This window comes from Neolamprologus multifasciatus, chromosome 14, assembly GCF_963576455.1.
Source record: "Neolamprologus multifasciatus chromosome 14, fNeoMul1.2, whole genome shotgun sequence".
NCBI classification, from domain to species: domain Eukaryota; kingdom Metazoa; phylum Chordata; class Actinopteri; order Cichliformes; family Cichlidae; genus Neolamprologus; species Neolamprologus multifasciatus.
In genome coordinates, this window is record NC_140452.1 from 7,340,668 (window position 1) to 7,354,616 (window position 13,949).

The 13,949-nt window shown below is 39.7% G+C and overlaps 1 protein-coding gene and 1 long non-coding RNA gene across 2 annotated transcripts in view; both read left to right on the forward strand.

The window, feature by feature from the left end:
- LOC146503408 (uncharacterized) overlaps nt 1-13,949 on the forward strand; it is a 276,290-nt gene that overhangs the window by 246,012 nt on the left and 16,329 nt on the right. The window lies entirely within an intron of this gene.
- LOC146503430 (extracellular calcium-sensing receptor-like) lies at nt 96-4,884 on the forward strand. Its single transcript, XM_085183838.1, has 7 exons — nt 96-2,069; nt 2,179-2,468; nt 2,589-2,884; nt 3,116-3,321; nt 3,457-3,678; nt 3,759-3,882; nt 3,986-4,884. The coding sequence occupies exons 1-7, from the start codon at nt 1,809-1,811 to the stop codon at nt 4,882-4,884; spliced, it is 2,298 nt and encodes a 765-aa protein (XP_085039964.1). The 5' UTR covers nt 96-1,808.

The following is a 13,949-nucleotide window of genomic DNA, read 5'->3' on the forward strand; positions in this document are numbered from 1 at the left end:
CACCAACCACATATGATTGTGTTACTGGTGCCAGACCTAGAGCAAATCTAGACCTCTATCAATTAATAATTAATATTTGAATAATTATTGAGCAAATCTAGACCTCTATCAAAAGAAAGAACACTGCAGTTAGCATCTTTCTAATAGCACATGCTTGGTGTCAATTTCGGTATACCAGGTTGTATTTTTTCCCTACCACCTGAGCCAGCTCACTACTAGCTGTTGATCAACTGCCATCTATTCTACCACCAATCAACACAATGTATCAAACCCCTAAAGTTCCTACTGGTGGTAGCCGACCCACAGGAGATGGGACACATGTGGCTCTTTCAGGCTAGGCCCAACCAGCCACGACACATTCCCCTCAAGCCTATACACCAAAGTTCCAGTAACCTTGTTGTGGAAAAGGTAACTGTGTCTCTTGATAATTATTTCCACCCTTTCCACAAATCCACCACAATCTGTTTTCCTGCATTTCTCTCCTTATTATCTTACTTGTCCAACACCTCTTCAGCTTCTCTATTATTTTGATCTACACGTCCATCAACATCTGCTCCTTGACAAGTCTCTCCCCTATGGGGACACTCTCTATCACTACATTCAACTCATTACACGATTCTTCTTTGTCTTCATCGTGATATTGTCCTAATTTGTTTTTGCCTGAAATTTGATGAATTTTTACAGAAGTGACATAAATACATAAAAAATAAAGACTTTTTAAATTTCATACTGCTATGAAAGTGCTTTAATTTTTTGTGTATTTAGGATGTTTTGGGTCAATGGATAATTAGTAAACAATCCATTTATTTATGTGAGACAAGCTATTTATAAATTCTAGATATATCTGTTGTTTAAAGTTAATCAAACTTATTATGAAAGGATTTTTGGCCTGGATAACCCAAAGACACCAAACCATACTGGGAAGGCGTGGTATATGATTCATATCTGAGGGTTTTGAAAACACTACTTGGTAAGAGGATGTACTTGTGAAGATGAAAAGAAGAAAAATAATTCTCAGAAGACTTATATAAACCAAGGAAAACAAACGTACACCCATATACACAAGCTGGATGTCAGACAGAGATGGAAAGAGCAGCTGTTTTAATTGGTCTGGTATTGGCTGCTAATCTGACTCAAGCAACCAGGTCCACAGGGGCTTGGGCTGGTATGGTAGAATCATCTGTGAAATGCAAGCTTCAAGGAAGCACTCGTTTGCCTGCATTCTCAATGGACGGGGACTTTGTTATTGGTGGTGTTTTCTCTCTTCATACCTACACACACACAGTTTACAATGACTACACCATCATACCCGAGCCTGTGAAATGCAAAGGAAGGTCAGTATTGGAAAGAAGAGAGTGATCAAAACATATTGCACTATGTAAGAATGAAAATGTTTTCACGTTTTATTTTCTGTGGTATTACATTGCTTCTGTATGGTTCTGAAAAAAATCACCAAGAAAATTATTCCAATAGTCAGTCATTTATATTTGTGGAAGTAATATTTGTGTTTTTGAAAACAGAAATCATATTGTTAAACAACGATCTTACAAAAATTGAACAGGAAATGACAAGCCTTTACATATTTATTTATACATTTTTGTGATTTATCATGATAATCATTTCTGCTGAATTTAACTGATGAGGCAATGTGTTGAAGTGCCCTTAAAAATTTAAGTCATTATTTGGCCATGGTCAAAACCCACAACTCCTACAATGTTTTCTTGTGACATTTAACCTAAGTCTGTAGTTTAATTTCTAACAGTGAGTTAACTTTCTGCAGGATTAATGATCTGCAATCATTACGTGCAATGATCTTTGCCATAGAAGAGATTAACAACAGCACAGAGCTGCTGCCCGGAATTAGGCTCGGGTATCAGATCTATGACTCATGTGCATCAGTGGCTGTGGCAGTGCATGTGGCATTTCAGTTTCTAAATAACTTCGACCCTGTGTTTTTCATCGGTAACAATTGCTCACAATCTGGTATGGTGATGGCCGTTGTTGGGGACTCTGCGTCTATGACATCCATCAGTTTGTCACGAATCATCAATTCTTTTAACATTCCCCAGGTAAATGCCAATTTCCAATTTCTGTCAATTTTTGTATTTAAAATATGCCATGTGATATTTGTGTTTGCTGTATTTTCTGAGCTACACTGTTTTATTTCTTTTGGTTTAGGTTAGCCACTTTTCGACATGTGCATGCTTGTCTGACAAGCAGCAGTACCCCAATTTTTTCAGAACAATCCCCAGTGACCAGATTCAAGCTGAAGCACTAGCCAAGCTAGTGAAACACTTTGGCTGGACGTGGATAGGTGCTGTTCGGTCAGATTCGGATTATGGAAATAATGGCATGGCTTCATTTCTAAAAGCAGCACAGAAAGAGGGGATCTGTGTGGAATACTCTGTATCTTTCTATCGGACAAACCCACAGAGCAGAATTCAGAGAGTGGCAGATGTTATCCGCAGGTTTCTTCATCAGAGATAATTATTGTGCATTGACTTGTTTAATTATCTTTAAAATAAACATTTGATGATGTAAAAAGACACATAAAAACATTTTTCAAATGCACTATGTCGTCTCAACAGGTCTACAGCTACAGTTGTGGTGGCATTTGCAGCTTTGGGAGACATGAAGATATTGTTGGAGGAGCTTTCACGTGAGCCTTCCCCACCCCGCCAGTGGATAGGCAGTGAGTCATGGATAACATACTCAGAATTAAAGAGATTCCATTTATGTGCTGGGGCCATTGGATTTGCGATTCCGAAGTCAGTAATTCCAGGTCTCAGAGACTTCTTGTTGAATCTGTCTCCCTGTGAAGTGGCTGCTTCTCAAGTACTTACTGAGTTTTGGGAAGATTCATTCAACTGCACACTGAAAAACAGTAAGGAATGTTTCTAGGTTTAAGTGATCCTGTCAAACGTCTGGTGTTACAAAGTTTAATGTTTATCCATGAGCTTAGCAGTTTCAATTAAATATTACACACACACACACACACACACACACACATATGGTTTTCAGAAAATTGGTCACAGTGGCAAATACATAAAAGAGATCTGAGACTAGTTTGAATTTCAGAGTTTAAAATGTCAGTTCTGTGTTTGTTTATTTTTAGACACTGCTGCAGACAAGAAGGTATGTGATGGAAAAGAAGACATAAACAGTCTCCATAATCAGTACACTGACACATCTCAGCTCAGAATTACTAACATGGTATACAAAGCTGTGTATGCAATAGCACATGCCATTCATAATGCAATGTGTCGAGGAGCAAATGTCACAGCTAGGTGTGACACATTAACCAAGTTGCAGTCCAAACAGGTCAGAAGAAATAAATATCTTAATGGCAGTTTCCCTCATCACCTGCTTGAATTCAATTTTGTATTAATATTGATTATTGCAATATTGTATCTATTTCCTTTCTCTCCCATTCTCTCTCTTTATTCATGTTTACAGATTTTAACTGAACTGAAAAAGGTACATTTTTCCCAAAATGGATATGATGTGTCATTTAATGCTAATGGGGATCCTGTGGCTATTTATGAGCTCGTCAACTGGCAGAAAAGTGAAAGTGGCATCATTGATATTATAACTGTAGGGCTGTATGATGCATCACTACCAGTGGGCCACGAACTTTGGATTAACAGAAATATAACCTGGATGGAGGATAGCAGAAAAGTAATGACTCAAAGGATGAGAATGTAACTCTACTGAACAAGATAATTTATATTTATTATGCCACCTTTGTGTGTTGACAGGTGCCAGTGTCAGTGTGCACCGACAGTTGTCCTCCAGGAACTCGTAAAGTACTGCAGAAAGGAAAACCCATCTGCTGCTATGACTGTATAGCGTGTCCTGAGGGAGAGATCAGTAATACAACAGGTAAAATGAAAAAAATTCTATGCATGTAAAATGTTTTTATTGTGAACATATGAAAATTACAGACATTACAAGGAGCCTATTTTTTTTTTTTCTTTCTATTCAGATTCGACTGATTGTTTACCCTGCCACAAAAAGTTCTGGCCCAATGCAAAGAGAGACACTTGTATCCCTAAACCTATAGAGTTTCTTTCCTTTCAAGACATCTTAGGAATCACCTTGGCTACATTCTCAGTCATTGGTGCTTGTCTGGCCATTATCACTGGAGTTGTATTCTTTTATCACAGGACATCTCCAATTGTCCGAGCCAACAACTCGGAGCTGAGCTTCCTGTTGCTCATCTCACTGACTCTGTGTTTCTTATGTTCATTAACTTTCATTGGAGCACCATCAGAGTGGTCCTGCATGCTGCGTCACACTGCATTTGGTATCAACTTTGTTCTCTGTATCTCCTGCGTACTTGGGAAAACTATAGTGGTTTTAATGGCTTTTAAAGCGACACTACCAGGTAGCAATGTCATGAAATGGTTTGGTCCTCCACAGCAGAGAATGACTGTTGTGTCTTTCACCTTTATTCAAGTTTTAATATGTACTTTTTGGTTAGTATTCAGTCCCCCTTTTCCAATAAAAAATCTAACCACATACAAGGAGAAGATCATATTGGAATGTGCATTAGGCTCTCCTGTTGGCTTTTGGGCTGTGCTCGGGTACATAGGGCTACTTGCTTTGTTTTGCTTTGTTTTAGCTGCCTTAGCCCGCAAATTACCTGATAATTTCAATGAAGCCAAGTTTATCACCTTCAGCATGCTGATATTCTGTGCAGTGTGGATCACCTTTATCCCAGCATATATTAGTTCACCTGGGAAATTTGCTGTAGTTGTAGAAATTTTTGCCATTCTGGCCTCCAGCTTTGGACTAATAATGTGTATATTTGCTCCAAAATGTTTTATCATATTGTTTAAGCCTGAGAAAAACACCAAGAAATGTTTAATGAACAAAAATTAATCAGCGTATATTGGACTTTTCACAACAAGCTAGTATTCCATTTGTAAGCTGAAATTCTACATATTCAATATGCATAGGAAAGTTTTGGTTACTTTGTCAAATTAAGATTATTTCTGTTGTGGTGATTAATAGCAAACAGAAATGTATTCACAAATTAAGGGAGTGATTTGAAAAGATGGATGGGATACTTCTTAAGGTCTTTTTTTTCTGAAAAACCTGATTAATTTGCACAATAATTTTTAAGCAATAAATTGTACAATATTGCAAGATGTAGCAAAAGATTATACAAATTAAATCTAATTTATGACTGATAATTAATTTATTTTATTTAAACTGTTCAGAAGTTTCAATATTTCCTCCAGTTAGGGTTAGGGTAATTGATTTACTGACCATCATCCAATTATTTAGGGAAAAACAGCTATCCAAAATTTCCTGGCCCTGGAAAAGTAATCGCCCTCCCCTTAGTGAGAGCCATTATCCACAAATGGATGAACCTTAAAACCAATTACCTACCTAATTTGTCTCAGATAGGGTGAATGTTTGTGATTCAACAACAAGAAAGAAACTGGACAAAAATGGTATTCATGGGGGAGCCGCAAAGCAAAAAAAACAACAAAAAACTGCTGACCAAAGTCCAAAGAATACCAAACTGGATATCCTGAAGGCAAATGCTCATGCTCTATAATTCAAGTACAGTCAGTTTTCAACTCTTACTGCCACTCAACAGTGCATTAACACAATGTATTTACATCATTTCCTCTGTGATTAATAAAGTATTCTCAATGTGATTCATACTGATTCCACAAACTTCTACAGTGTGCAAGGAGCAAGGCTGAAAATTAGTATCTGATGCCTGAGAGTCTATCCCAGCTACCACAGGTCAAAATTAATGTTGAATCAGTGTCTAATTTTGCAAGACAATGTCAGACAGCCTCAACATAGCATTTATTCTATTATTAGACTCAGTTAGCTTCTCTTAAACCTTTAGAGCCAACCTACACTTTAATCACTCTATGGATTTTATTCTGACATATGGAATAGAAAATGATCATTACCATGACAATGCTATTTTGGTTTATCATTTCTTAGTAACATTTATATTTGTAATAATAGAGTACGAAGCAGTGGGGAATACATTTCAGTACAGTAGGTGTCTTTCCCCTTGTCTTCCTCTGTTTTTTCCATCCACTGCATTTTCTAGGTTCCATGTTTCACGTTCCAGGTTTCTCGTCACAGGTTCTTAGTGTCTTTATTCTTGTTTCTAGTTTTCCCCAGTTTAGGTTTTTGTTAGTTTTTCCCAGTCCTCCATTGCCTTTTGTTTTGGGTGTTTTTTGCAGCCCAAAATAAAGGCTCGGATTTTGTTATACATCCACCTGCATCTCCATTGTCTGTATTTGGGTCCACACTACTTTCTACCCCTCACGGATTTATTTGTAAAATCTCTAATGTGATGAGTCAGTGAAGCTCACTTCTGTCTAATGACAGCAATACTGAGGTGTGTTGTACTCAGAGACTTTGCAAATAAACTCTAATAGAATAGGAGAATGGTATCAAAGTGTTTATCATAGCATCTAATAAGGGAACTCTAATGTTTGATTCTTTCAAAGTCATTATACAAATGATAAACTTTCAATTTGGCCAACAATCTCAACTGGAAATAAAAATAATATATACATATATATATATATATATATATATATATATATATATATATATATATATATATATATATATATATATATTTCTTTTTTTTACCACAGAACTAATCTGTTTGTCAAAGTTGGCACTAAATAGTTGTTTCCTAATTTATGCACCCATCTGCTACCAGAAGAAGCATTGTTAGTGAGAAATGCTATCAATCTGTTAACCCTTTAAGACCTACCATAGAACCAAGTCTGCCAGAGTTATCTTTATATTTTTACATGCTGTAGTGACATTTTGGGGATATGTCTGTGAAGGTTCTCAGTCATCCAGGTCATCGTAGTCAAAGGAGCTTGCAAAGAAAAGCGTCTGGACTTCTTTAAGTTACTTGAAGACGTTTCACCTCTCATCCGAGAGGCTTCTTCAGTTCTAAGGTCAAATGGTGGAGAGTCCCAGATATAACCCTAGTGGGAGTGTCCCCCCACAGAGGGACAAAAAGACCCCCTAATGATCCTCTAATTGCCTGAGCCAAGGTGTGGAACTGGGTGTGGGTCCCAATCAGCCAGAGTTTCGGGTGATTTCATTGTGAAACCTGGCCCCACCTTATCATGCGAATTCCTGGGGTCAGATGGCCCAGGGTGTGAGTGGGCCTTAAGGCGTCTGGGAAGGGATCTCAAAACTGGATTATAGATGGCAGAGAGTTGGTGTCGTAAAGGGTGATGGGAGTCAAACAGGAGGTACTGGTCCGTGTGTGTGGGCTTCCGGTAAACTTCGATGTTGAGGTTGCCGGAAGCCCACACACACGGACCAGTACCTCCTGTTTGACTCCCATCACCCTCTGGAACACAAACTTGGAGTAATTAGGACCCTACACCACCGGGCAGAACATGTTCCCTCTAAGCCTGAAGGGAAAAAGAAGGAACACACACATGTAAAGGAAGCACTCAAAACGTGCGGCTATCCTAAATGGGCGTTTTTAAAGTCAGCAAAGAGGCACAGAAAAGAAGATCAGACACCAGTGAGGGAGGATAAGAAGGACAGGCGCAACAACATTGTCATCCCCTATGTAGCCGGTGTATCAGAGAAACTCAGGAGGGTTTTCTCCAAGCATGACATCCCGGTGTACTTCAGACCCAGCAACACACTCAGACAAAAACTGGTTCACCCGAAAGACAAAACGCCAAAACACAGACTTAACAATGTGGTGTATGCCGTACAGTGCAGCGAGGAATGCCCAGACCTCTACATTGGAGAGACCAAACAGCCACTTCACAAGCGCATGGCACAACACAGAAGAGCCACCTCCACAGGACAAGATTCAGCTGTCCATCTGCATCTTAAGGATAAAGGACACTCTTTCGAGGATGCCAATGTTCACATTTTGGACAGAGAGGACAGATGGTTTGAAAGAGGAGTGAAAGAAGCCATCTATGTCCACTGTGAGCGACCATCTTTGAACAGAGGCGGTGGTTTACGACACCAACTCTCTGCCATCTATAATCCAGTTTTGAGATCCCTTCCCAGACGCCTTAAGGCCCACTCACACCCTGGGCCATCTGACCTCAGGAATTCGCATGATAAGGTGGGGCCAGGTTTCACAATGAAATCACCCGAAACTCTGGCTGATTGGGACCCACACCCAGTTCCACACCTTGGCTCAGGCGATTAGAGGATCATCAGGGGGTCTTTTTGTCCCTCTGTGGGGGGACACTCCCACTAGGGTTATATCTGGGACTCTCCACCATTTGACCTTAGAACTGAAGAAGCCTCTCGGATGAGAGGTGAAACGTCTTCAAGTAACTTAAAGAAGTCCAGACGCTTTTCTTTGCAAGCTCCTTTGACGACATTTTGGGGAGCATTCCAAGTTGCTATACATCAGTATAACCATTATAGCCCAAATTGTAATAATATTTCTGCATTGTCTATAATAACTACACAAATTGCAACAAAGTGCAATTTACAAAAAATTGAAAATCGTTTTTGTTTTTTGTTTTTTTTTTACATATATTTCTAGTTAGAGAAATTTAAGAGGTTTGTCCCTCAAAACTGTAAATACAAAAAAGTTGCACAAAATAGTTTCTTTCAACAGGAAATTTATTTTGAGTGTCTTCATAGTTTTATTTTTGAGATACACCAATTTTTATATACTGTTGGGAAAAAAAATATTACAATGCAAATTTGCAAAAAAACAGCATGTGCATCAAAATAAACTATTTCCAGCAGTGCAATTTGAGTTCTAAGCATCCCAGAACTATTCAGAAAAGCATAAAGTCAAACATGACTTTTAAAAACACCAGTACAGGCTTATAAGGCTCCAAAGGTAAAAATCTACATTTTCTGCGAAAAATGACATCACTTCCAGTTTTGGCCAGGTAATGGTGGACACGCGATAGTTCACGCTGACGTCCATTCCAACTTAGGAAGTGTTATGAACAGTGGACTGGATCGGCAAAGCCTGTTTTGGAATGTTATGTTTTTGTTGCTGCAAGTGCTTTTTATGCTGTTTTTGCAGCATAAAAAAAAGCATAAAAATCTAAATCAAAACTTTTTGACATCTAAAATGAAGATAACACTGTATATATTGTTTTATTTTACCTTTATGCTTTGTGTGAACAACTAAAGTAAGTAAGTAAGTAAAGTTTATTTATTAAGCGCTTTTAACAGACAGGCAGTCACAAAGTGCTGTACACAAAGATTAAAATAAACAATACAGTCAACAGACATTATACACAATGTAAAAGATCAAATGTAAATAATGTAAAGAATATAAAATACGTAGATCAACAAAAGGCTTGTTTGAACAGAAAAGTTTTTAACTGCTTTTTAAAGAATACACAGAGCAACTAAGGTGTGTTGCTTATGAAATCCATGAAGTGCTACAGAGAAAATTACATTTTATTTATGTAATTAACACATTTTGAACTGTTAAAGAAATATAACAAAAGGAAAGACACCCAGCCGAACTAAAAGGATCCATGTAGCAAACAAAAACTGTTGTGAGCCGCCACCCTCATATCGCCTTTGGACTTTTGGAGCCTTGACCTGACTTTTAAAAGATAATTGGAAAAAAAGCACTATGCTGCTAAAAAAAAATCGATAGTTGCAAAATTCTGCCTAAATATGTATTCTACCTGGTTAATGTGTGTGGCGGGGCGTGGTCTGCAGTGCCGCTGCATGGGAGTCGGATGCACCTGAGCGGCCCCCGCAATCACGCCTCGCCACCTTAAAGTCTCTCTCTGCTGTTGTGTTGTCGGGCTGTGAGCTAAAAAGCTACAGCCGGCTGTATGCGTACAGCAACCGTGTGTGAAAAGTGGTCAATAAAGAAATGTTGAAAAGCAGCGTGTCTGCCGTGGTATGTTTACAATGGAACTTCTGCTCCTGAACCTCTGCGCATATCCCAAATGCGCACAGCGTCTGCAAATCGGGGCTGTACGAAGTCACTTTCATCTTTACGCAGGATTGTAAGCTGTCATCTGTGAGGCGTGAGCGGTGTTTGTTTTTAGCATAGTTCACAGTGGAGAATAGCTGCTGACATAATGTGGATCCGAAGATCCATAATTGGCCTACGTGGGGTTGAATGAAATTTGCCTCAGATCGGTCCTGGCAACGCGTTTTCTTCTGATTCTCCCATTTTTGTAGCTCTGATGTGTGCATCAGTTTAATCGGCTTGGAATGCAAAGCGCGATTGAACGCGTTATTTTTTTATGTGTTATTTTGTCAAATTAATGAATCACAATTAACGCGTACTATGATCTAGGACAGCGGTCCCCAACGCCTGGGCCACAGACCAGTACTGGTCTTTGAGTCATTTGGTACCGGGCCTCTAGAGTTAAGGCTTAATATAGTTACAAAATACCACAGCTTTTGTCTTGGATAATTTTATTTTGTTGTATTTATCCGCGACACCTTAAAGGCCAGTCCGTGAAAATATTGTCTGACATTAAACCGATCCATGGCGCAAAAAAGGTTTGGGGACCACTGATCTAGGACATCCTGGTGACTGTAGTATGCCTCTGCATGGCATTACAAAATACTTACTAGTACAACATGTTGTTAACTTTTTTGTCTTTATTAAAATCCTTTTATGTCAACTCCACATCTTACATCTGCTCCATTACATATATATCTTTGTCCTACATTCACCTTGCTCCTGCTACATCCGCCTTCTTTTAGCTGACACTCCAACTTTCTCAAAAGACTTTGTTTTCATCTACTCATGTCCAACTAAATTGTGAACCAGAACCCATAAGCATAATACATGACTGTATAACAATCGGTATTACTTCCAACACTCTTTTGTTCCTACACTAGGGGTCAGGGTTGACTACCTGAGTCCCAAAGCTGTGCAGGGATTATTCTGCCCTTTTAAACACACCACAGCTTTCTATCTACAAATTGAGTCTGTTAGGGGCTCGAATTACTTGGTGTCATCTGGCCTCACTGGGAGCCTCTGGTATCACCCTGATGTGAGATCAGTTTCTCCAGAGGCTTCCAGAAGTCAGGTCTGAATTGTAAAATCTTGGTGTCTGGACTGGACCATTAATGATACCAGGATCTTTCATGTTTCTCACCCAGACTCTCTGACCTGGTAGGAGTTCTTGTCTTCTCTTTGTGTTGTGACGTATGTTGCACCCGAAGGCTTGCTTCTCTTTGATGTCCTTATCTTTCCTCCAGAATGCCTGAAGATCAGTTCAACCCGGTTTAAGTTTCTCTCGGCTGACTGGTAGCGTTGTCCTGATGTTGTGTCCGTACAAGGGGCTAATGGGTGCTGATCGCTACAGCAAGGGAGTAGCTCTGTAGGTCATGAGAACCTTGTATGCATCATCCCCCCTTTTCAGTATAGATTTAACAGTTTTAACTGCCCTGTCAGCCTCACCATTTCTCACCAGAGCCCCATCCAAGTCATGACCACAGCCCCCAGGTTGAGACCCCCAGGAAACCTGCCCCTAGGGAATCCCAAGACACTCCAAGGCTGTACCCACCCCCACATCAACTACAATAACAAAGGCTGGACAAAACCATGACGCGCAAACCCCACCTCTCATCCAAGCTTCTCGGATGTCCAGACGCTTTTCTTTCCAAGCTCCTTAGACTACGATGACCTGGATGACCGAGAACCTTCACGGACAAAGCAATCTTATTAGAGACAAATAGAAGAAAATGGTGTTGAAGTAAAAAGGAACGTGATTTGTCAAGTACTTCAGGTAGAATGGAAAAAAGACACAAAGCTGGAGTTATTCTGTGTCTTTACACTGCTCAGCTGCCTCTTCTTCTTTCATTCTCTCCCCTTCCCTCTCCTGTTGCTACTTCAATCATGAAACTGATCAATGATCAACTGATCGGTTTTTCTGTCGCAAGTCCCTGCTCTCTTGTTTGTTTATTGCCCACTTTGCGCCAGAAAGAGGACACCAGCGGACGTCTTGATAAATAACAGCAGCCCGTTTAAGCTTGATAAGCTGTTGTTAGAGTTTATTTAATATTACTTTCGAGTATCACCTGATGTTTACTGGTTCCACAGCTATAAGAGCTGTTGGTCATAATATCGGTTTGGATATCTGATGAGAGGGAACGCCTTGTCTTCCCCCAAACAAGCTGGCGGAGGTGGCCAGGGAGAGGGAGGTCTGGGCTTAGGCTACTGCTGCCACAACCCGGCCCCAGATAAGCGGAAGAAGATGGATGGCTGGATGGATGGAGAAAGAATTTTGATCATTTGTCAGAAGAGGAATTTATGAACATCGTGCAAAAAAATTATTAAAGCTTTGCCAAATAGCTCAATATACACTGCTGAATAAAACACTTCTGGAAAATTGGTCTGGTCATATAGTAGGAGAGGGGATTGTTAATCAGTTTTAACTCGTTTGGTGTCATTAGAAATAACAACAGGTCCACTAGACTGTCAACAGTAAGACAACTCACAGAACAGGTGGTTTTACAGGTGGTTGCCACTCGGTTGTCTTTCTGGCTGCTTTTCTATTTCACTCGTTTTGCATTTGGCTACGGTCAGTGTCATTACTGGTAGAATAAGGTAATACCAGAACCCTACAGAGGTTGCACAGGTAGTCCTAGAGTCTCCAACTTCAGTACTCGAGAGCTACTTACCTGCAGCCTTTAGATGCATCCCTACTCCAACACAGCTGAATCAAATGGTTGAGCTACCTCTTCAGCATGCCATTAAATTTGGCAAAGGCCTCGTAACAAGTCAATAATTTGATTAGGTTTGTTGGAACAAGGATGTATCTAAAAGGTGCAGGGCTGTAGCTCTCAAGGACTAGAGTGGAGACCCCTGTCCTATTCTTTCGGGATGGTACATCAATACCTGCCATTGCCAGAAGGGTTGTTGCGTCTCCCAAGACAGTCTAAAGAACAGGAGATTCCAGGACACAGACAGTTACTCTAGGAGAGCTGGACAGGGCCATAGAAGGTCTTTAACCCATCATGAAGATCGTTATCTGTTCCTGTGTGCTATAAGAAACGGGATGAGCACAGGCAGCAGCCTACAAAATTACCTCACAGACCACCACTATGAATGTTTCTGACCAAATAATCAAAAGCAGACTTCATGACAGTGGCCCAAAGGTCTGATATCATCTACTCGGCCCAGTGCTCATAGCTCAGCATCGAGGTGACCCACTTGGTTTTTGCCATAAAATACTAGAATTTGCAGGTCTACCACTGGTCTGGTAGAAAACTGTGGAGAATGTTGTATGACTGTGAAATTGCTCACCATGACTGGTTTGGTGATGGGTCAATGATAATCTGGGAAGGTATATTATAATTTTACACTTTATTGTATGCACACCAAAAGACTACAATACCCAATAAAAATATAATTTTTCTTTAGGCTAAGACAGTAAACATGCACTGAAAAAAGTCTAACATGCAGTCATTCATTCAATCTAATAAGTGCCATTCAAAACAGAATAAAATCATTGATTTGATTGTGAAACCCTTTCTTTTTGCATTTTAAAATACCACTTTTGATTTGGATGAAACTAAATATCTGTACAAAGGACACAGCGCAAAGTTTTTGATTTCTCTCAAAAGATATATTTCTTTTCATGTTGAACAGATAATATCTTTAATTTGAGTCAAAGTGATTTGCACTTGAACACGCCCACCAGAAATAGACCGGGACCCATTTTTATTCTGCATGGCTGCTGGAAACATCGTGTCACATCTTTGATTAATTTAATCTGAAAATAAACGTAAGTAAAGCCAAGTGTGTTACAAAAGCTTTTATAATTTGTATTGCCAAAATTGCAGAAAATAATCCCATTTAAGCTGGGTCGACAGCCACCCCCAATTTTTGCATGATTGTAGCTGCTAGCTACAAGCTAGCTAGCTATCCGGCGCGACGTTAGAAGTGGTTACCAGCAACCGACCATCACAGTCGGGAATGCAAGTTAGGCAAAAAGCCGTTTTTT

Bases quoted from the DNA above. Each gene is read 5' to 3' on its own strand.
- LOC146503430 (XM_085183838.1), top strand. From the start codon at position 1,809: ATGATCTTTGCCATAGAAGAGATTAACAACAGCACAGAGCTGCTGCCC. The intron at 2,070-2,178 runs GTAAATGCCAAT...CTTTTGGTTTAG, and splicing joins ATTCTTTTAACATTCCCCAG to GTTAGCCACTTTTCGACATG. The intron at 3,883-3,985 runs GTAAAATGAAAA...CTTTCTATTCAG, and splicing joins AGAGATCAGTAATACAACAG to ATTCGACTGATTGTTTACCC.